This window comes from Chaetodon trifascialis, chromosome 17 (assembly GCF_039877785.1).
Source record: "Chaetodon trifascialis isolate fChaTrf1 chromosome 17, fChaTrf1.hap1, whole genome shotgun sequence".
Taxonomy (NCBI): domain Eukaryota; kingdom Metazoa; phylum Chordata; class Actinopteri; order Chaetodontiformes; family Chaetodontidae; genus Chaetodon; species Chaetodon trifascialis.
In genome coordinates, this window is record NC_092072.1 from 377,067 (window position 1) to 399,041 (window position 21,975).

The 21,975-nt window shown below is 45.9% G+C and overlaps 3 protein-coding genes across 3 annotated transcripts; all 3 read left to right on the forward strand.

Annotated features, from left to right (window-relative positions):
- Positions 1-317: 317 nt before the first annotated feature.
- Positions 318-5,427, forward strand: LOC139345730 (gastrula zinc finger protein XlCGF57.1-like). The gene is made up of 2 exons (XM_070984529.1): positions 318-481; positions 2,293-5,427. Exons 1-2 carry the CDS (start codon positions 418-420, stop codon positions 3,951-3,953), a joined length of 1,725 nt encoding a protein of 574 aa, XP_070840630.1. The 5' UTR covers positions 318-417; the 3' UTR covers positions 3,954-5,427.
- Positions 5,428-8,089: 2,662 nt separating this feature from the next.
- On the forward strand, positions 8,090-15,259 carry LOC139345768 (zinc finger protein 62 homolog). Its single transcript, XM_070984580.1, has 3 exons — positions 8,090-8,388; positions 9,866-10,216; positions 10,856-15,259. Exons 1-3 carry the CDS (start codon positions 8,226-8,228, stop codon positions 14,278-14,280), a joined length of 3,939 nt encoding a protein of 1,312 aa, XP_070840681.1. The 5' UTR covers positions 8,090-8,225; the 3' UTR covers positions 14,281-15,259.
- A 4,473-nt stretch (positions 15,260-19,732) lies between these two features.
- LOC139345746 (zinc finger protein 32-like) lies at positions 19,733-21,973 on the forward strand. The gene is made up of 2 exons (XM_070984550.1): positions 19,733-20,465; positions 20,825-21,973. The coding sequence occupies exons 1-2, from the start codon at positions 20,348-20,350 to the stop codon at positions 21,874-21,876; spliced, it is 1,170 nt and encodes a 389-aa protein (XP_070840651.1). The 5' UTR covers positions 19,733-20,347; the 3' UTR covers positions 21,877-21,973.
- The last annotated feature ends 2 nt before the right edge of the window (positions 21,974-21,975 follow it).

Below are 21,975 nucleotides of genomic sequence, written 5' to 3' on the forward strand. Positions count from 1 at the left end.
TGCAAGTTTTACTGCGTTTCCTGCAGTTTCTGTCTCAGTCTGTCTGTCTCTCTCTGTCTCTCTCTGTCTCTCTCTCTCTCTCTCTCTCTCTCTCTCTCTCTCTCTCTCTCTCTCTCTCTCTCTCTCTCTCTCTCTCTCTCTCTCTCACACACACACACACACACACACACAAAACAATCAAAGCGGTTCCGGCTCATCAGTAAAATCACCAAATCGTGTGAATGTGCTGATGTTTTTATTATTGTAATGAATTCAACACGTGCGCGTAGATTTTAACGAAAATATTTTATTTTGAAAACGAGTCCCCGGAAGTATTCAGTTGTACTTCCGCTACAGAGCGGTCTGTCGCTGGACCCAAACCTGTTGGTTAATTCGGAGGAAAGTCGTCGATTGTTTCGTCTTTAAATCAGCTCAGAGATGGATCGATACCGGAAGCTGCTGGACGTGAACTTAAAGGCGGAAACGACGCTCCGAGGAGAAGGTTTGTTCTTTTATTTCGCTGTTTGCTGCTATGCTAACGGTGCTAAGCTAACGTTAGCCGCAGCTAGCTCCTGCAGCCGGTGAAGTAAACCGGTTTCGTGGACGCTTCATGTCTGCTGACGTTCAGTTTTTACTCTTTTCTGTTAATCATCTTTGTGTTTTCAAAGTGACGACCGGACACGAGCTCTGAGACACGTTCAGGTCCGCCAGAGTCCATAGAGACTTCGGGTTCAGTGTCCTCAGGCTGAGTCCGGTCCACCACAAACGAGTCTGTACTCAGGTTTTACTCAGAAGTAAGAGTACTAGAACCACACGGGGAGGGGGGCTGGGTCAGTTCCCGGTTCCCGGAACCAGGATTTTTCATGACGGGACTCTGTGGTAACCTGAAGTACCTCCTCGCAGTGTGTGTACACAGCACTGCAGTACTCAGGTCCTTCACTGGAGTAAAAGTATTAATACCGCACTGTGAAAGTACTCCACTACAAGTAAAATCCGGCTTTCAAAACCTGATCCAAGTAAAAGTATGTGAGTTACAGAGTTGAGCTGAAGTTTCATCTGTCATACCGAGTTTCACCACAAGGTGTCGCAGGAGACTCAGCTGCTCCTCAGTGGAACAAACGAGTCCATGAAGGAGAAACGAGTCACATCAACAGACTTCAGCTCAACTCTTCTTCTTCTACACTAATAAAAACAACCATCCACAAGTTCAAACTTTAAATATCCAGTGGAGTCGTTACGTCGTCGTCAACCCAACGAGTTTCATCGTGATCCCACGACTTCTCACAGACATGATACAAGCTGCTGGTGTTCATACAGAAACCTCGTATCTCCAAAAAGTCTGACGAGCACAGAAAAACAGGCTGTCAGCTTTGTGACGATGCTTTTTCAGCTGATCCAAGAGGCTTTTAAAGAGTTTACTGAGCTGAAGAAGACATGACAGAACTCTTCATCCTTCAGCTCAGCACAAACATCTGGAGATACGAGCTTTTCACTGCACAGGAAGGAATCTGAAGAGTAACTGAAGGAGTAAAAGTACAATATTTACCTCTGAGATGAAGTAGAGTAGAAATAGAAAGAGGTATAAATTAAAAATACTCAAGTAAAGTACACATACCTCAAGGTTGCACTTGAGGACATTACTGAAGTAAATGTTCTTTCTTACATTCCACCACTGGCCTGTGGAGGGTGAATGTTGTACTTCCTGTTATCTGCAAAGGAATAGAGAAGAAGAAAATCTGAAAAACGTTTTATTTTGTGTCCAGTTTGTTTTCTTCAGCAGCGAATTGTCGCCAACACGAGCGAAAACACGGGTGAAGTAACGTTAGAAATTTTTCTCATTCAAGAAGATTCTTTTCATTTTTTAACATTTTTAATGTTATTGTGATGTTTCGTCGTCACTATTTAACCATAAAAACACGTCGCTGAAACAACGTCATTTGTTTGACGTTTGTTTCTCTTGTAATAATAATCTTCACGAGGTGAGACGATGATCTGTCATTGGCTGACGGGACAACGGGACTTAAAAACATGGCAGCAGCATGTTTTCAGGTGTTTGTTTGTTTCATGTTGTTTGTTTGTTGTGAGTGATAAATCTTTATTGGTCCCAGAGGGGAAATTCAGGTGTTAAACTCAAGTAGAACTGAGAAGATTGATTGATCAGATCAGTGACAGAAAAAAAACTTTACTTGTGGATCCATGACTCAGCCAGCAGGACAACAAACCACATCGGTCCCACAAGGACTCACTCAGGTTAGTCCAGGATGAGACGAATGAACAAAACCAGTTTACATGAACTTCTCGTCTGTGTTTCAGCTTTACCTTCAGACGTCCGAAAAGTGATTGTTGGTGAAGAAGAGCAGCAGGACTGGGGATGCAGTCTGGACCAGGAGGACCCACCAGAGCCCCCACACATTAAAGAGGAGCAGGAGGAACTGTGGACCAATCAGGAGGGAGAGCAGCTCGGAGGGCTGGAGGAGGCTGATCTCAGTAAGTTCACACTCAGTGTCCCTGTGAAGAGTGAAGAAGAGGCTGATGAAGAGGAACCTCAGTTCTCACAGCTTCATCACAGACAAACTGAACAGATGAAAACAGAAGCTGATGGAGAGGACTGCAGAGGACCAGGACCAGACAGACCTGTAGATCCTGATGAGAAGCCTTCGGACTCCTCTGAGACTGAAGTCAGTGATGGTGACTGGGAGGAAAACAGTGGAGCTCCGTCAGTTTTAACCTCTGGGAAGACGAGTGACGTCACTTTGGGCGATTTTAACTGTAACACTGTCGAGAGATCGTTCAGCTGCTCCGAGTGCGGTCAGAGGTTCGGCCGCAAGCCTCATCTGAACGCACACATGAGGATTCACACGGGAGAGAAACCCTTCAGTTGCTCCTTTTGTGGCAAAAGATTTTCTCAGAAGGGAAACTCGATTAGTCACATGAGACTTCATACCGGAGAGAAACCCTTCAGCTGCTCCGTCTGTAAGAAACGGTTCAGATACAGCGGAGATGTCAGCAGACACATGAAAATCCACACAGGAAAGAAAACGCTCAGCATCAGCAGCAGCAGGAACATTCACCCAGGACCAGAACCAGCCCAGAGCTCAGATCCAGACAGACATTTACAACCAGTCACTCATGATGAACCTTTAGAACCTGAAGCTGAAGCTGAAGCCGGCGACGGTGGTTGTAAGCAGAGCAGAGGACTTGAGCTGGGCTTAAACTCTGTGAAACACGATGAAGTGTCTGTTGGCGATTTGAGGTGTAATTCTGACAAAGAGTCATTCAGCTGCTCTGAATGTGGGAGGACGTTTTGTCGCAGAGATCATCTGATGAGCCACATGAGAACCCACACCGGAGAGAAACCCTTCAGCTGCTCCGTTTGCCAGAAACGATTCAGCTGCAGTGGAAACATTTTGGCTCACATGAGGATTCACACCGGAGAGAAACCCTTTGAATGCTCGTTCTGCGGGAAAAGCTTCAGCCAGAAAGGAACTCTGCAGCTTCACATGAGGATTCACACCGGAGAGAAACCGTTCAGCTGCCCGTTCTGCGAGAAACGCTTTGCACATAAGAGACGTATGACGCTGCACATGTCTGTCCACACCGAGGAGAAACGCTTCAGCTGCAGTGCTTGCGGGAAAAGGTTCACGTGGTACACGCAGCTCAGAACTCACAAGTGTGTCGGCGAGTCCTCGCAGATTTGTCAAAACCAAAGTGAGAAAAAGGCTTCGGCCAAAGAGACGTTCAGCTGCTCAGAGTGCGGCAAGAAGTTCAGCCTGAAGGGAAACCTGAAGACGCACATGAGGATTCACACGGGAGAGAAACCGTTCGGCTGCTCCATCTGCGGGAAAAGTTTTAAACAAAATATTCATCTGACGGAGCACATGACCATTCACACAGGGGAGAAACTGTACAAATGCAGCGTTTGTGGAAAAGGATTCAATAAGAAGCTCCTGGTCAAAAACCATTCGTGTGTTTAATCCTGAGACTCAGAACTCGTCATCCTCAATTCATGTTTGGTGGTTGTTGCATTTTCACGTATAGAGACAAAAAATGACCACGAAGATCTGAACTGTGTCAGCAGCTGAATTCATTTTCTATTGAAAATACAACCTGAATCCAACAAAGTCTGGACGCTGTTTGAAATATCAGTCAATCAGACTGTGATCAGCTGATCTGATCCTCTCTGACACAAACTGACCTGAGAACAGCTCAGAGTCAATATCTTTAATGTTCTTCATTGATTCCTGTAAATATCTGCTTATTGTGAATCTGATGCAGCGACACGTTTCACGGACTGAAAGATGTGGAACTCTCCACAAACACCTGTTTGGATCATTCCACAGGTAAACAGGCTCAGTGGTAACAGGTGAGAGGATCATGATTGGGTATGAAAGGGGCGTCCTGGACTGAATGTGAATTTCAGGTTTTTGGAGGGGGGTCGCTCAGCTGATGTTCTGCTGTTGCTGCCTAAAAACTACCACAGCCGTTCAGGTGCAGGTGGATTCTGAATACTTTCACCTTCCCGGAAAAGAGCTGAGCGACAGAAACGCTCAGTCTGGGTCTGTTTTGGTCATTAAAGTGTGTTTTGCTGCTGACTGACAGCTGATCTCCTTCCAGCTTCGTTGACTGTTGGAGGAACGACGACACATGAAGACTTCGTTGGAACCACCTCAGGAAGCCTGAACTGTCCCTTTGACAGACGTCCAGGTGAAGTCTCTGTGGGACAAACTTTCACTGAATTTAAAGCACTTAAATATTTGCCTTTGAAAAGAATGGAGCTGAAAGTTTGTGGCCTGATTTAAGTCTGATTCTTTGAACAGGATTTTAAGTTTTCTGTTCAAGCTTCCATCAGCGTCTGTCGCTCGGCAGTCTGTCCTCCAGCTTTTCCTCCTCCAGCGTCCAGATTCACGAATTGAACCTTCAGGTCTGATGAAGTCAAACAGAAGTTAGTTCACTTCAGTCATCGTCGTTGTTTTGGTCTGACAGACAAACTGCAGCTTTCCTGTCACAGACAATGAAGCAGGTTCTAGTTTCTAACCATGAAACTGCATGAAGTCATCGTTAATCTGCTGCCAGTTCAGCCGTCACGACGTTTAACTTTGAGCGTTCAGTCAGGATGAAATCAGGTGATGAGGAGGAGGAAGAGGAGGAGGAGAAGGAGGAAGAGGAGCTGCTCTGATTGTTGCTGTGATTCTTTTGTTTTTAGCTCTTTTATGGAGGATCTCAGCTGAATATCACACGTTACTCTTAGTTTTGACAGCAGTTATTACGTATTTCTGAATATCCAAACCACCAGCGTTTTATTCTGAAGGTGAGTTTCAGTGAATCCTTCGTGTTTGGTTTCAGTCGAGGTGAAACTGACTGAACTCCAGACTCGTTTCTGTGAAAGTGGACTCAGAGTCTTCATTTGATTCACTTATTTTATCCTTTAAATAAACACGTAATGAACGCATGAACTGTTTCTTCAGGTTCTTTGTGTCTACGTCGTTTCTTCTTGTGCACGTATTCAGCGTCTTCAGTTTACCAAAGAAACCGAATCGGAGGCCTTTTGACGGATCGCTCCGTCGGTCTTTCCGTTTATTATGGGATGCCTGGTTTGTGATTACGATAAATAAGGTCTCCGTTTCTTCCTCTTCTCTTTCTTCTCGTTTCTTGACCTCAAATCTTTAAAGTTTTCAGTTTTGTTTGTTTCTGTTGTGTGAGGTCGACGCGATGTGTTTTATGATCACGAGTGAATTCAAACAAACGCAAACGGCTCATTTACATTTTTATTTGAATAATATCAGTTAACAGCTTCTGATTGGCTTACATTTAATGACGTGAAGTGAAAGAATGAAGAGCCTCTCTGTCCCTCCATTCAGCCTCGTCATTCTCGTCCTGTCCACCAGATGTCTTCTGACTTTTCTCTCATCTCGCTCACCTGGGTTGCTCCGCCCACCTGCTCACCTGTCTCCTCTGCCTCATCGCCTCATTCCCGCTCAGAGTTTGTCCTCTTTGCTTTGTTGCAGTTTGTGTCACCTGTCCACCTGCCGGCCTCAGCATCCAGTAAGCTTCTGATTTTTGTAAATGGTCTTTGGTCTACCTGTAGCTCGTCCTCATGCTACCTGTAACCGTTCTGTTCATGAAGGCAACACAGTATTTGTGTTTTTAGCTAAATTCAAGATGGGAAATTTGGTCTCTCAAAGGAGCTGCAGAGGAAGATGGATGCTCATCTTCAGAGTTTTGTTCTGTTTGTTCTGGTGTCAGAAATGTTCACAAAACACCTGAATCATTTCTCCCTCGATGGACTTCCAGGTGTTTTGTCAGACTTCCCTTTTCTCTGCGCCTGTTGCTGAACACTGAGCAGATCAAACCAGGCTGTTTTCAACTTTGTGATGATGCATTTTCAGCTGATCCAAGAGGCTTTTAAAGAGCTTATTGAGCTGAAGAAGACATGAAGGAACTCTTCATCCTTCAGTTCAGCACTAACATTCAGCATCAACACATCTGGAGATACGAGCTTTTCACTGGACAGGAAGGAATCTGAGGCGTAACTGACGCTGTCAGACAAATGTAACGGAGTAAAAGAAGAGAGAAGCATAAACTGGAAACACTAAAGGAAATTTGTACTTAATAACATCACTGGAGTGAATATACTTAGTTACCTTCCACCGTATGACAATAAATAATAATGTAATGAGAATAAATGTGTCGTATGTCAACTTTTTTCCCAGACAATCAACCTCCTATTCTGAAGGTCAGCGGCGTGTAGCGGAAGTTGTGTTTGTGTTTCCGGGTCTCGCTGCTCCTTCCGACAGAGCACAGTTAGCATGTCTGGATGAGCTGCCGTCCTCGAAGAGCCGAGCAAACGTGTTTGAATCCTCATCGTCAGTGTTTGTCTAGAAAATGTCCAGATTTCAGGAGCACAAACTTTTCTTCAAACTGCGGCTCGAGAAGATCTGATTGGACGTTTGGCGTCAACAATATCTGGATATGAGAAGCAGCTCGACTGACATGAAAACTGCTGGAGGCGTTTGAAGGCTGGAAGCTGTGAGGTTTGTCTTCTTGTTTGAAGCTCTGCTAATGCTAAACTAACGTTAGCTAAACCGCCTGCAGTCTGCCTGTTAGCCGCAGCTAGCTCCAGTTTAGAGTTTATTTGTTCTCTCGTTTTGTTTATTGATTATTGTTTACGTCATTGTGTCATTTCATTTGTGAAAAACAGTGATGGAACGCAACTGAGTATATTTACTGGAGTACAACTTTGAGGTACTTGTACTTGAGTTTTCATTTTCTGGTCCTGTAAACTCGGACTCGGTCTTCAGTACGTCTCAGTCCTGCAGTCAAGTTCGTCTCTAATTCGAAGAACAGTCAAGCTAGCCGAGCTCACGTTGTTCAGCGGAATGTATAGACGGAACATTACCGAAAGAGCTGATTTTCAAAATAAAAGCGTTAGACATGAACGTGATTATCATTTAAATCGTGTGAATAATTAATCACACTTAATGATAAAGAATCAGTCAAACTTCAGAAGGACGGCAGACGTCATCAGGGTCATCTGATGTTGGATTTCAAAATAAAAGCCTTCTAAAATGTGTGATGACATCTTCATTTACAGATTATTTTGTGTGTCACGCCTGAGTCATGGTGAGACGACGAGGAAACCTGGATGTGATTGGAGAGTAGGCCGTCAAAAAAAGACTTTTGGTGATTATCTCTGAAAATAAAAAACAGACCGTTTGAACCATTCAAATCTCTGTTTTTGTGCACGACGTCCACGAGAGGGAAAACCAACACCAGGGACAAACAACTTTAAATTCTTCGAAAATGTTTTTTCAAAGATTTTTGAAAAGTTTTTCTGTCGGCTCGTCGAGGAGCAACTGAGAAAACTGAGCCAGGTAGTTGAGGTGTTTTTTGTCCAGAAGTTTTGAAGTCTGGCCTCCATCGTGAAATCTCTCAGCAGATGTTAATTATTGTATATTTTTACTTAAACACTGTGATTTCAAACTACACGACATTTTCTTGTAATTAATGTTCATCCAGCAAATTTGTACCCTTAAAAAACATCAGTATTTCAAGCTTGAACACAAACTGATGTGTTCGGATTTCATTTTCTTCCACAGACGTCCAGCAGCCGTCGGCGAGTCCAGACCAGGATCCAGGACCAGGAGGAGCCACCAGAGCCCCCACTCATTTAAGAGGAGCAGGAGGAGCTGTGGACCAATCAGGAGGGAGAGCAGCTCGGAGGGCTGGAGGAGGCTGATATCACCAAAATGTCTGTGTTTCAGGAGCATAAAGATTTCTTCAAGCGGCAGCTGCTGACCGCGGCTCGAGAAGATCTGATTGGATGTTTTGAGGAAACAATATTTGGCTTTGAAAAGGAGATCGATCGCCAGAGAAAACTGCTGGATGTGCTTTTAAAGCTGCGAAGAGCAGGTTTGTTTAGTTTACTGCTGTGCTAATGTTGCAGGGAGCTGATGCTAAGCTAACGTGAGCGAGACCGCCGTCCATACTCTGCCTGTTAGCTGCAGCTAGCTCCTGCTAAAAAGGAGGAGCTGCAGGATCTGATGCGGTTTGAAGTTCAGAGTTTTGTTTGGAGTCAAGCTGTCGGTGTCCTTCTGGATACTACATTACCCATGAGCCCCAGCTACTGTCGGACAGATATCGATCAGAGTGTTTATACCTGTTGCCATGGTTACTGAGTTAGCTGAGTGAAACTGCTGCATGATTGATCGGCTTTAGCTTTAACTTTAGCTTCAGCTCAACTGGCTGCTGTCGGTTTTCTTTGACGGTTACAGATTTTTAATGTTTATCTTCAATAATTACTTTCACTGATAAAGACAACATTTATTTCAGTCTGCAGAATATTTCATGTTCCAGTTCATCATACGTTACATTTGGTTACGACTAATTACGATTTTGGCGTCCAGCGATTAGAGAAAATGAGCCGTTTCCTTCACAGCGACGTTATTCCCTCCATGAAAAGCTCAGAGTGACTCAGTACGGGTGCCTGCAGTGGCCAAAAAGGACAAAACGGTCACATCTCAGGGACCCTTTGTCACATTTTACCGAGCTAATGAAAATCACTTGATGATACTGAAAATATTAAAATATTTCTTGTATCTGTGGATTTTATCATCAAGGACGAAGTCTTTGAATAAATGTGTTAAATTATCATCAGCGTCCATGTTTGAAGCTGATTGGTTGAGCTGATATTGATCTTCAGGTGATCGTCGTTGCTCCGTGTGATGAAGCGCTCTGTCCGTCCTCTGTCCTCCTCTGGACAAACAGTCTCTGAGTGAAGACAGCATGTGTCTACCTGGACATTTTTCACTGAATCAGACGTGTTAATACACAGAAAACTAAATTTTGACTAAAAATCTTAATTCTTTCTTCAGACTTTGTCTTCGTCCAGAGACGCTTCGTCTGTCTGAGGTCAAAACAAGGACAGTTAAGAGACAACAACCAACTTTATCTAGAGTCAGCAAACAAGCACAATACAAAGACAAATCCAAAGACTAGAAAACACGTGAAACCGCCGACGGGACGCGCAGCTGCAACAACAAAAGCATCAAAAAGGAAAAAGAACGTAAACAGTTCAGCAATGATCGGTTTGCTGATCGATCAATCAGCTTAAAGGCAGCGCAGACATTTTTTCCAGAGTCTTTTATTCTCCCTGAAGACACTGAGGACCTTCGAGGACACTAAGAGCTGAAGTTTATGTCGTTATGTTGGCGTCCTTTGTTTCTCACGGCGACAGTGTCACAAAAATAACTAAAACATGATTTGACCTGTTTTCACTGAACAACGAGAGAATAAATATTAAGATTCAAATCAGATGTGATGGAAGAAGTTTGAGGAATCCGGCATAATAAAAAATAATGTGTCTGTTTGTGTTTCCTGTTAACTGCAGACGTCCAGCAGCTGTCGGTGGGTCGAGAAGAGGATCCTCCTGAGCAGCAGCGGAGGTCCAGCCTGGACCAGGAGGAGCCACCGGAGCCCCCACTCATTAAAGAGGAGCAGGAGGAGCTGGGGACCAATCAGGAGGGAGAGCAGCTCGGAGGGCTGGAGGAGGCTGATATCACCAAAATGTCTGCGTTTCAGGAGCGTAAAGATTTCTTCAAGCGGCAGCTGCTGACCGCGGCTCGAGAAGATCTGATTGGATGTTTTGAGGAAACAATATTTGGCTTTGAAAAGGAGATCGATCGCCAGAGAAAACTGCTGGATGTGCTTTTAAAGCCTGAAATAAAGCTGCGAAGAGCAGGTTTGTTTAGTTTACTGCTGTGCTAATGTCGCAGGGAGCTGATGCTAAGCTAACGTTAGGTAGACCAGCTAGCTCCTGATGAAAGTTTCTCTCTGCTCTCTGGACTTTGTGTTGTGTGTTGGTTGTTGTGTATGAGGTCTTCTTAAGGTGTGGTCTTCATAGAAAGTGGAAGTGTTTACCTGCAGGCTCACCTGAATAAGAAGTCTTCAGTGTTTTCTTTTCCCTCAGGAATAGTTAGAAACAGCACCATTGGTCGAAGACCAGAGGGCTCTCATTCAATGTAACACTGATAAATACTCAGTTCTAAAAGAAATGGGGGGCAGTGCAGACTGGCTCAAAGTGGACTCGTGCTCTCTTCTCTGGTCTGGAGGCAGTTCTGAACTCGCCGTACGAATCGCTCAGATCGACTGTCCTTTGACAACATTTCTTAGGTGGAAAAATGTCGTTTAGGTCATTTTGTTAATGTGAGCGTCAAAGTTCAAGTCAGAGTCCAAAATGACAGCTGGACTCTGAAACTCTGAGGTGGTCTGGTGGTTCTGTCTGTTTGACAAGTGTTTCTGTTGTATTGAGGTTTGGCAGCTGTATCTGTTTGTCTTTGGACGTCCATAATGAGTGTTTGTGTTTCATGATCCTCCACAGACGTCCAGCAGCTGTCGGTAAAGAAAGAAGAGGATCCTCCTGAGCAGCAGGACTGTCTGGACAGTCTGGACCAGGAGGACCCACCAGAGCTGCCGCACATTAAAGAGGAACAGGAGGAACTGTGGACCAATCAGGAGGGAGAGCAGCTCGGAGGGCTGGAGGAGGCTGATCTCAGTAAGTTCACACTCAGTGTCCCTGTGAAGAGTGAAGAAGAGGCTGATGAAGAGGAACCTCAGTCCTCACAGCTTCATCAGAGACAAACTGAACAGATGAACACAGGATCTGATGGAGAGGACTGTAGAGGACCAGGACCAGACAGGAACTTTAATCCAGACAAACCTGATTCTGAAGACAAGATTTCAGATTTTTCTGAACCTGAGAGTGACGGCTGTGATGAAGACTGGAAGGACGGTGAGAGAAAATCATGTCGCTGCTCTGTGTGTGGAAAAACCTTCAAACACAGAGGAAATCTGAATATACACATGAGAACTCACACAGGAGTGAAACCCTTCAGCTGCTCTTTGTGTAGTAAAAGGTTTACTCAGAAAGCAGGTCTGGACTACCACCTGAAGACACACACTGGAGAGAGACCGTTCAGTTGCTCGGTTTGTGGGAAAACATACAGACACAAAGGAGCTCTAACGTACCACATGGCCACTCACTCAGGGGTGAAGCCGTTCAGCTGCAGCGACTGTGGCAAAAGATTCAGAGGGACGTCGCAGCTCAAAATCCACAAGTGTGCGAGTGTCGCATCGCAGCATCACAGAAGCCGAAATGACAAACGCAAGAAACCACTGAGCTGCTCTGAATGTGATGCAACGTTTCCTAACAATTACCTTCTGATGACCCACATCAGAATGCACAAAGGCAAGAAACTGTTCACCTGCACTGTTTGTGGTAAGAAACGGCAGTTTAGTTCCCACCTGGAGATCCACATGAGAACTCACACGGGAGAAAAACCATACAGTTGTACTGTTTGTGGGAAAAGATTTTCACAAAGAGGGATTATGACACAGCACATGGCAGTTCACTCGGGGGTGAAACCCTTTAGCTGCAGTGAGTGTGGGAGAAGATTCTTCTGGCAGTTTCAGATCAAAAAACACAAGTGTCTCGGTGGGTCCTCACAGCAAAGAAGAAGTGGCCTTAATGGAAAGGACTGTGGAGGATCAGAACCAGTCAAGAACCTGAATCTGTATAGACATTTCAAAGCAGATACTGATAAAGAGACCAAGTTGTCTTTTGAAACGGATGACAGTGTTGACATTGATTTTTGGAAAGAGACCAGGAAACATCAGTCAGGTTTCACTTACCGGAGAACTAAAAAAGTGTCTGGAAACGATGGATGTAATACAGGCAAGAAACCACTGAGCTTCTCTGATGATGTAAGTAAAACTGAACCCAAGACACGTGTAGGCGTTAACATCGATATCTGCAGACATCAGTCGGGTCTAAATCATCTGAAAAATGAACAAGTCTTTGTTGGCGTTCCGGCATCTAATCCTGAGAAGAAAGCTTTCGGCTCCTCTGGACATCACATCAGATCTGAGCACAGTCCCACACTGCAGAGATGTCACAGAGGAGAGAAACCGTTCAACTGTTTATTTTGTGGCAAAGGATTTGCTACAGGAGGATATCTGACGAGACACATATCTGTCCATATAGGAGAGAAACCACCCAGTTGTATTGTTTGTGAGAAAATGTTCACTTCAGAGTCGGAGCTCATGAGCCACAAATGTGACACTGAGTCTTCACAGATGACGGCCAACAGATTGTTCAGCTGCTCTCAGGATGGTGAAGGATTCGGCCACGAGCACCTTCTGCAGGTACACATGAGAATTCATGCAGGAGAGAAACCGTTTAGTTGCTCAGTTTGTGGTAAAGCTTTTGCCAGATGTGAAAGTTTAAGTTTTCACATGGCGTGTCACTCAGGGGAGAAACCGTTCTGCTGCTCAGTTTGTCACACAGGTTTTATTGACAGCGAGTCTTTAGTGAAGCACATGAGAATCCACACAAGACAAACTCAGTTTAGTTGTTCAGTTTGTGGTAAAGAATTTGCCTGGAGAAGATATTTGACGAAACACATGGAAGTCCACGCGAAAGAGAAAATCTACAGGTGCAATGTTTCCGACAGAGGATTCGCTCGGCTTTATAGTTTCAATGACCATCAGTGTGCTGGCGAATCCTCGCAGCTTCATCAAAGCCAGACTGAGGAGAACGGAGAGGCAGAACAGATGGAAACAGGAGCTAATGTAGAAGACTGTGGAGGCCCAGAACCAGCCAGGAACTCAGATCCAAATAAACCTGATGCTGAAGACCAGACTGAAGACTCCTCTGAACCTGAGACTGAAGTCAGTGTTGGTGACGGGGAGGAGAGCAGGGAGCCTCAGTCAGGTTTGAGCTCTCTGGAACATAACGAAGTCTCTGACAGTGATGCAACACGTCACCTTCTGAAGATCCACAGAGGAAATCATCCAGGAGAGAAACTGTTCGGTGGCTCAGTGTGTGAGGAGCACGATACAGAAAGAGGAAGTCTGAGTCAACACACGGGGGTCAATACAGAGGTCCACAGGGGGGCAAAGCAGGAGGACCCGGAGCCCCCACACATTAAAGAAGAGCAGGAGGAAGTCTGGATCGGGATGGAGGGAGAGCGGCTTCAAGAGCTGGAGGAGGCCGATGTCACCAAGTTCATATTCAGTCCCGTCCCTGTGAAGAGGGAAGAAGAGGACGAAGAGAAACCTCAGTCCTCACAGTTTCATCAGAGAGAAACCGAAGAGATGAAAACAGAAGCTGATGAGGACTGTGGGGGACCAGGACCAGCCAGGAACCCGGATCCACACAGACACTTGCAACCTGATAGCGATGACAGTGTAGACAGTGATTTCTGGAAGGAGACCAGAGAACGTCCATCAAGCACTTTGGCAAATGATGAAATCCCTGAAAGTGTTGCGGGATGTGATTCATTAAGTTTCCCCGATGAAAAAGGGTCAGAGTCTCCTGAAGCTGAGAGCGACGACAGCGTTGAGAGTGATTTCTGGAAAGACGACAGGAAACCACAGGAAGCTCGAAAGAAACCTTATGGCTGCTCTGAGTGTGGCAAACGCTTTCTGTACGTTCACCACATGAAGAACCACATGAAGCTCCACACAGGAAAGAGAGCAGCGTTCTTCTGTTCTGTTTGTGGACAAGTGTGTTTGTACAAGTCCCATCTGAAGATACACATGAGGACGCACACAGGAGAGAAACCCTTCATTTGCCCAGTTTGTGGTAAAAAGTATGCACATAAGGCAAGTATGCAGTCTCACATGGGCGTCCACACCGTGGAGAAACAGTACACGTGCAGCGCCTGTCAGAAGAGCTTCGCCTGGTACACAGAGCTGAAATACCACGAATGTGATGGGGGGTCCTCGTGTGAGGCGCCATCCTGAAGAGAAACCACGCAGTTGCACCAAAGAGGAATTTGAAGCGGGACGTCTCTTCCATCTTTGTTGTTGTAAATATCATTGGCAAGAAACGTTAAACATCAACTGACAAGCTTTTACGTTATTGATCAATCTGCCGATCAGTTAACAGACCAACAGTCCAAAAACCAAAGTCACTCAGCTGACTGTCATGTGTGTCAGAGTGCAGCAGCAGGTCTTTGATCTTTGAAGGCTTTTCATGTTGTTGCTTCACTGTCTGAAACTGATTGATGATCAGAGTGATTGTAGATTAGTTTCTTTGATCAGATGAAGTGATTTTGTTTTTGGTTTCAGTGAAGAGGTTTAAACTTTTTAAAATGACTCTTGTCCCTTTTCTTTTCGGTCCATGTTTGATGGGTTAGATATTGACTGAATGATGCTTGCTCACTGGACTCACTGCTGGTTGGATCTGATCTTAAACTCATCTGTGCTTTTCATTTTGTATTCACTGTCACTGGATGGCAATAAAACCAAAACTTGAAACTTGGAGTTTTTCATTGTTGAAGCCATTTTTGATAAACTCGTGGTCTGTTGCTGCGTTTTGTGTTTTTGCTGAACTTCATCAAACTACGGGAATAAACTTCATGTAGGAATGGAGCCTTCGTCGTTGGATTTATTCAGACTTCATGGTGCGATGAAGCAGATGAGGCTGAATTTGGACACTGACGAATATTTCCTCAACATTTTGGTATTTACCTGGAAATTAACTGCAGAACACTTGAACGTTGTTGCTGGAAGTGAGGATGAATTGTGACAGACACTTTTCTGTTTCTTTGAATGTTCCCGTTCAGTCAACAGTTGTTGTCTTGACATTAAAAAGGTCTGTCAGACTGCAGAGTCTAACCTCATATATAACAACATATTTAGTAACTCAAATGGAATCTCGTGTTTTTATCCTTTAAAGCATTTTGCAGCGTTTGAATTGCACTGAACTGAATTTGAATTCTGCACCAATAAATAAAAATCAAATTATAATAACAAATATTAATCATTTTATTGTTGCCTTCGCAGTCACTGTGCCATCTGTACGGGAAGTTTTCAAATCTCTTCAGGTTTTCTGTCGAGTGTCATGTGTCAGGTGATGAGTCACATGACCACCATGGTTCAGTTCACCACCTGATCGCTGCGACCGAAGAAACCTTCCACAGAAGTCACTTTGAACAGCTCTGAGCTTCTCAAAGGACCAACACGACACTGAATCCATGTGATGTTTCACTCTTTAATTTTCAATAGTCTCAACACATGACTGCAGGTGAGACGTTCAGGTGATTCTTCTACAAGCTTTGTGTAAAACATCACTCAGACGAACGTTTAGAAACTTTTAGGAGTGATTGATTTCATTCTCTTAATTTCACTGCTGATGATGCTGAACCGCGAGGCACTGATGATGATGATGATGATGATGATGATTGGCTGACAGGCATCCATCACTGATGGAAAACACTCAGTTAATCTGATGACAGCGTCCGTGTTTAAACTTGTCTCTTATTGTGGAAATGAAGTTCATGCCTGTTTCCACAGTGACTCACATTCATAAACCTGAACCTGTTGGACACACAGCTTCACAAATCTGACGTGTTCAATAATACTAATAATAATAATAATAATCAAACTGATTTGTGCAGCACCTTTCATACAAGCTGTCTTTGTGTCCTGGTCCCAGGAGGAACAGGACTGGACTCAATCAGATGAAGAACTGCAGTTTTTTTTTTGTCCTCTGCAGTCAGAGGACTAAAGGCAGCTCTGCCTCAGACACCTGACCTTAGTCAGCAGTCTGCCCGTCACTGATGACGTCTGTCTGCTAACTTTCACTTTGATCACCTGGTTTTTCTGATGTTTGTGGAAACGTCTGAAAGCAGAAAACAGCAGGAAGCTTCATGCGTATCGATCACTAACTGAGGTCACAGGACGCCTTTAATCGACTGTCAGGACACTCACATGGAGAGAAAATTAAACGACTCCACTGTGCATCATCTGCTGATTGATCATGGACTCAAATCACCAGCGTCAAAGCTGCATCGTCTGCGAGAGTCTGCGAAGTCCACACGGGTCTGAACAGCTGTGGGCAGTTTGAGGTCCGGGTGAGGCGATGGGACACAAACCAGGAAGTCCAGTTTGACAAACATCCATCCATAGACTGTAGAAATATGGCGGTCGTGTTACTAAGTAACCTGCCGGGAATGTGTGCAGGCACAGATTTCATTGGACAAGTGTTGTGAAGGGCTGAACTAACCGGACTGAGGGCGCTGAGGCTCACACTGGTCTGAAATCAGCCAAACACTGATGACGTCTTCCATCAGGAAAGTTTCCCTTTGATTCACTGAAAGACGTCATGTGCTTCAGTTCTGATGGTGTTGAACGGTTCAGCTCAAGCAGCAGCTTTTCATTTACAACACACACGTGAGCGAAACCTCAAACCTTCACGGCTGAACAGATTCTGTCACGACGGCTGTTTGAACTAAATCTCTGACTGTAAACTGAGCAGTGGTCGGGTTTCCCTTCGCGTGTTTGGTCAGCTTTGATTTGGAACAACAGGCTTTGCCACAGAGGGAACAATGGAACGGTTTCTCCCTGTCTGGCTTCTCATGTGCATGGAGACACTGACTTCCTCTGAAATCCTTCAGACGCCGCAAACAGCTGGAAGCTTTTTCTCCCCGGTCACATCTCAAGTGACGAGCATCTTCATAAACTGAGCAGCTGAAAGACTTTTCTTCATCATCAGACGTCGTCATCGGTCTCTGCACAGACCTCCTGTGGCCTCTTTGACTCGAAGCTACGAAACGACCAAACTACTGACAGAGTCTCTCTTTCCACACGGACCTGTTTTCAGTGTTTAAGCCTGATCGAGGTTCTCTGCTCTCCTTCCAATCAGCACTGTCGTCAGTCTCAGGCTCAGAAGTGTCTTCAGTATCAGGTCTGTCTGGATCTGAGGTCCTGTCTGGTCCTGGTCCTCTACAGTCCTCACCATCACATCCTGTGTTCATCTGTTCAGTTTGTCTCTGATCAAGCTGTGAGGACTGAGGTTCCTCTTCATCAGCCTCTTCTTCACTCTTCACAGGGACACTGAGTGTGAACTTACTGAGATCAGCCTCCTCCAGCCCTCCGAGCTGCTCTCCCTCCTGATTGGTCCACAGTTCCTCCTGTTCCTCTTTAATGTGCGGCAGCTCTGGTGGGTCCTCCTGGTCCAGACTGTCCTGCTGCTCTTCTTTAATTAGAATCTGTTTTCTGCTGTTTGAGGGTAAAGCTGAAACACAGGCAGACAGTCATTATTTATTATTTATGTGTATTTGGGAATCTGAAGATCTATGAAACATAAAACCTTCAATGTGAAGATCATTTGATCTTCTTCAGAAGACATTTTTGGACATTTAAGAGACCCAACAAATAATCATTAATGATCAAAGTCAGAGCGGCGCGATCAGACGGCCAATCACAAAGCTCTAAGCCAGAAGCCGTCTGCAGGCGTGTGAAGTGCTGCGTCGACTCGTTCTGGTTCCACCAGCAATATTTAAACATCACTAACGCGACAAATGTTGAAAATTCAGATTCCATATTTTGCATGTTTAAAACCAAAAGCCAAGGATTGGTTGCCAGTTTCTCACTTCAACTTCAGCTCCAAACTCAAATTATTGGCCAAACATAACAACAATCTTCAGATTCAGGCTGAATTCAGACTGAAAAACCAGGATCAGCTCACCATGATGAATGAAACAGAGCCATGACATGTGGTCACTGTCCTCCTGCCCAAAGGCATCATCCTCACCATTATCATTGTCCCCCTCCTCCTCCTCATCATCAAAAACAACAAGCTCATTGTTAAATAGCTCCTCTTCGTCTTCCTCATCGTGGGCCGCCTGGCACCTGTTCTCCTGGCGGACCCGGGTGAGCGCCTCCCGTCCGGCGGCGCAGGGCTGATCTTCCCTGAAGCAGAGGATGAGGTCGTCTTCGCTCCCGTCAGTTTTCACAGACAGTCCACAAACCTTGAAAGACTTTCTGATCATGTCCTTGTCCAGTTTGTCCCAGGCTGCGACCACCCAGTCCACCAGCAGGCGGCGGGACGGGCCTTTTAAAGAACCTCCAGCTGCGTACTCCTTACCGGCGTCCCTGGCCGCCCACCGACTGTAGCTATCACGCAGACTCCGCTTGAAGGTCTGGGTCCACATCACATCAGGGGCTTGGACAAACCTGGAGCAGCCTGCCGGGATCACCGCTGGTGTGATGTTGTAGCCACATTTCAGTTCAGCTTTGGTAGCGGCACCAATGTGGCAGCGGTACGAGTCCCACACCAGGAGCTGTGGGGCGAAGCTGGCTTTCCCCACCACGGCCTGCAGCCAGTCTGCGATGAGAGCGTCGTTCATCCAGCCGGTCGCAGAGGTGGCGATCAGCGCGCTGGAGATCTGCTGCTGCATGGCCTTAACTTCACCTGCAGCCCCTCTGAAGACGACGTAAGGCTTCAGTTTGCTGCCGTCGGCCTTGGCAGCGAGGACAACGGTGAGGTGGCTTCCCGCGGTTTTCAGAGCCGCGCTCTTCGCTGCCGGTGCATCACCAGTCGTGGGGGGAATCATATCAAACCAAACTGCCGTCTCATCCATCGCAATGATGTCCTTCTCTAAAATCCTTTTAGAACTGACAGCTTTGCCGACGTAGTCAACAAACGCAACGAGTTTCTCAGTGAGCAGAGTCGGGTCTTTGTGGTCGGTGGCGGTGCGACGTCGAAGTGACATGTTGCTGCGCTGCAGAAATCTTTGAAGCCAACGTCTGCTGGCCACAAACATCTTGCCTCCATCACTCACTGAAGGGTAGATCTCCAAAGCTTTATTCTTGATCATTTGTCCCGACACTGCTTTATGTTGGTCCCGCAGTGAGTAAATCCACTCTGAAAGCTGTTTCTCCAGCTCCACGTTAACCTTCTTCCGGCCTCCTCCGGTTAGCCGTGCTCTCCTCTTGTCAGCTAACAGCAACTCGACCTTCTGTTTCCTCCAGTACCTGATTCTTTTTGAGTCGATGTTGAAGCGTCTCGCAGCCTCCTCTCCTGAATTTTCCTCTGCAAACTGCAAAACTCTTTCTTTGAATTTAAAATCAAATTTCCGTCTGGGCGCCATGCTGCTCACGTTAGCCCCGGCCTTTATTAGAGAACAAACTTAGACTGGAGAGAATACGTCACAACAAGTTTCTAACTGATCAGGAGAAAAGATGTCTTTGGAAGATGTAGCTAGTGTTAGCTTAGCACTGACTCTCTGCTGAACAGGAGACACGTTTCCAGCAGGAAAAAGACAGCAGCTTCAGTTCGGGGTTTTAAACCGCATCCGGCAGTTGACGATGTCGCCCCGCCTTTGGACCCTAAACTCTGACTCTTTTTCAACCAACGAGTGAACTCGACCGTCATCTTTAAGCGGTCTAATACTTCCGTCTCGAGACCGGAAGTAATTGTGGGCACTTCACGTAGTGTTGGTATTACACAAAGACTAGTCTCACTCTTCAGGTGTTCAGTAAATATTTTTGTAAGTGTTTTGACTGTCGCTACTATTAAAAATGCAACTGAATTAAATCCCAGTTCATGACAGCGTCAACAAACGAAGCTGAACCGGAAGCTCAATCTTCACTTTCAAAGCTACGGAAGTAATTCTCTGTGCTGCCGCTAATTTCACATCATTGGAGTAAGATGGCGTCCAGTCGAACCGGATCAGCAGAGTCTCGCTGTTGTGTTCAGTGACACGAACAGTAAAGATCCGTCAGAGGGGCTGTGTGAATCTGTCTGAACGGACTGTGTGCTGCCCGCGAAGTTAGCTTAGCATGCTAACTGGAAACAGGCTGCCGGGGACTGAAGTTAGCTTAGCATGCTAGCTCTGAACAGGCTGCCGGGGACTGAAGTTAGCTTAGCATGCTAGCTGGAAACAGGCTGCCGGGGACTGAAGTTAGCTTAGCATGCTAGCTGGAAACAGGCTGCCGGGGACTGAAGTTAGCTTAGCATGCTAGCTCTGAACAGGCTGCCGGGGACTGAAGAAGCGACACGGCGCTCGTCAGTGACCGTTTGATGGAGAGCAAACAGCGTTTTGACGGAGTTTGTGTGAAAATGTCTAAAGTCCAGATGCTGAGAGCGTTGGTGAAGCAGCGACTGACGACAGGAGAGCGACTCTACTCTCCACTTTACGGTAACTGAAAGGGCTCTGAATGAACGAATGAATGAATGAATGAATGAAGATGAGAGCTAATAAAAGATGATTTTTTAACATTTAATGATCGTTTGACCGAAGAGCCTGAAAAACGTTTTGAAAGTAAAGTTTATTCGACATGAACGTGACGGAGCTGTGTGTGTGTGTGTGTGTGTGTGTGTGTGTGTGTGTGTGTGTGTGTGTGTGTGTGTGATGATGAAGAGACGTTAACAGCTGTCAGTGTCGTGAATGAACTGGATGTTTTCTAACAGATGTTTTTCCAGACTAACAGCTGAGTTCATCGTTTGTTTACTGGATGAACTGGAACAGTAACATCTTCATCTCATTGTCTTCCACAGACGTCCAGCAGCTGTTGGTGAGTCAAGAAGAGGATCCTCCTGAGCAGCAGGACTGTCTGGACAGTCTGGACCAGGAGGACCCACCAGAGCTGCCGCACATTAAAGAGGAACAGGAGGAACTGTGGACCAATCAGGAGGGAGAGCAGCTCGGAGGGCTGGAGGAGGCTGATCTCAGTAAGTTCACACTCAGTGTCCCTGTGAAGAGTGAAGAAGAGGCTGATGAAGAGGAACCTCAGTCCTCACAGCTTCATCACAGACAAAGTGAACAGATGAAAACAGAAGCTGATGGAGAGGACTGCAGAGGACCAGGACCAGACAGGACCTCAGATCCAGATGGACCTGATACTGAAGACAAGATTTCAGACTCCTCTGAGACTGAAGACAGCGACGATGATTGGACAGAGTCCAGAGAACCTCGTTTAAACTGTGTGATGAATAAGATGAGAAACGCTGACAGAGAATCATTCATTTGCTCTGAATGCGGTAAAAACTTTGGCCACAAGACGAATCTGAAGAGACACATGAGGTGTCACACGGGAGAGAAACCGTTTGGCTGCTCGTTCTGCAGTAAAAGGTTCAGCCGGAGGGAACACCTGACCGCTCACCTGAGACGTCACTCAGGAGAAAAACCCTTCAGCTGCTCGCTTTGCAGCAGCAGCTTCAGTCACGGCTGGTCGCTGGACAAACACATGAGGGTCCACACCGGAGAGAAACCCTTCGGCTGCTCTCTGTGCACGAAACGCTTCAGGCAGCGCTCGGATCTGCTCGCACACTTCAGGATCCACACGGGAGAAAAACCTTTTTGCTGCTCGGTCTGTAACTCCAGTTTCACTCAGCGTCACACTTTGGTTCAGCACATGAGGACTCACACTGGACTCAGACCTTTCGTCTGCTCGCTCTGTGACAAGACATTCTCACGAAAGGGTCACATGACGCGACACATGGCGGCGCACACTGGAGAGAAACCCTTTAGCTGCGGCGTTTGTGGCAAACGCTTCACTTGGCAGTCGCAGTTTAAAAGACACGAGTGTCCGAACGAGTGCGGCGAGTGACGCCGTCAACATGAAAGCAGCGGCGAGAGTTTGAACTTCCTGCTCAACTCAGACTGTGTGAGAAGGCAGAATTCAATAAACCGTCACTGAGACTTGACT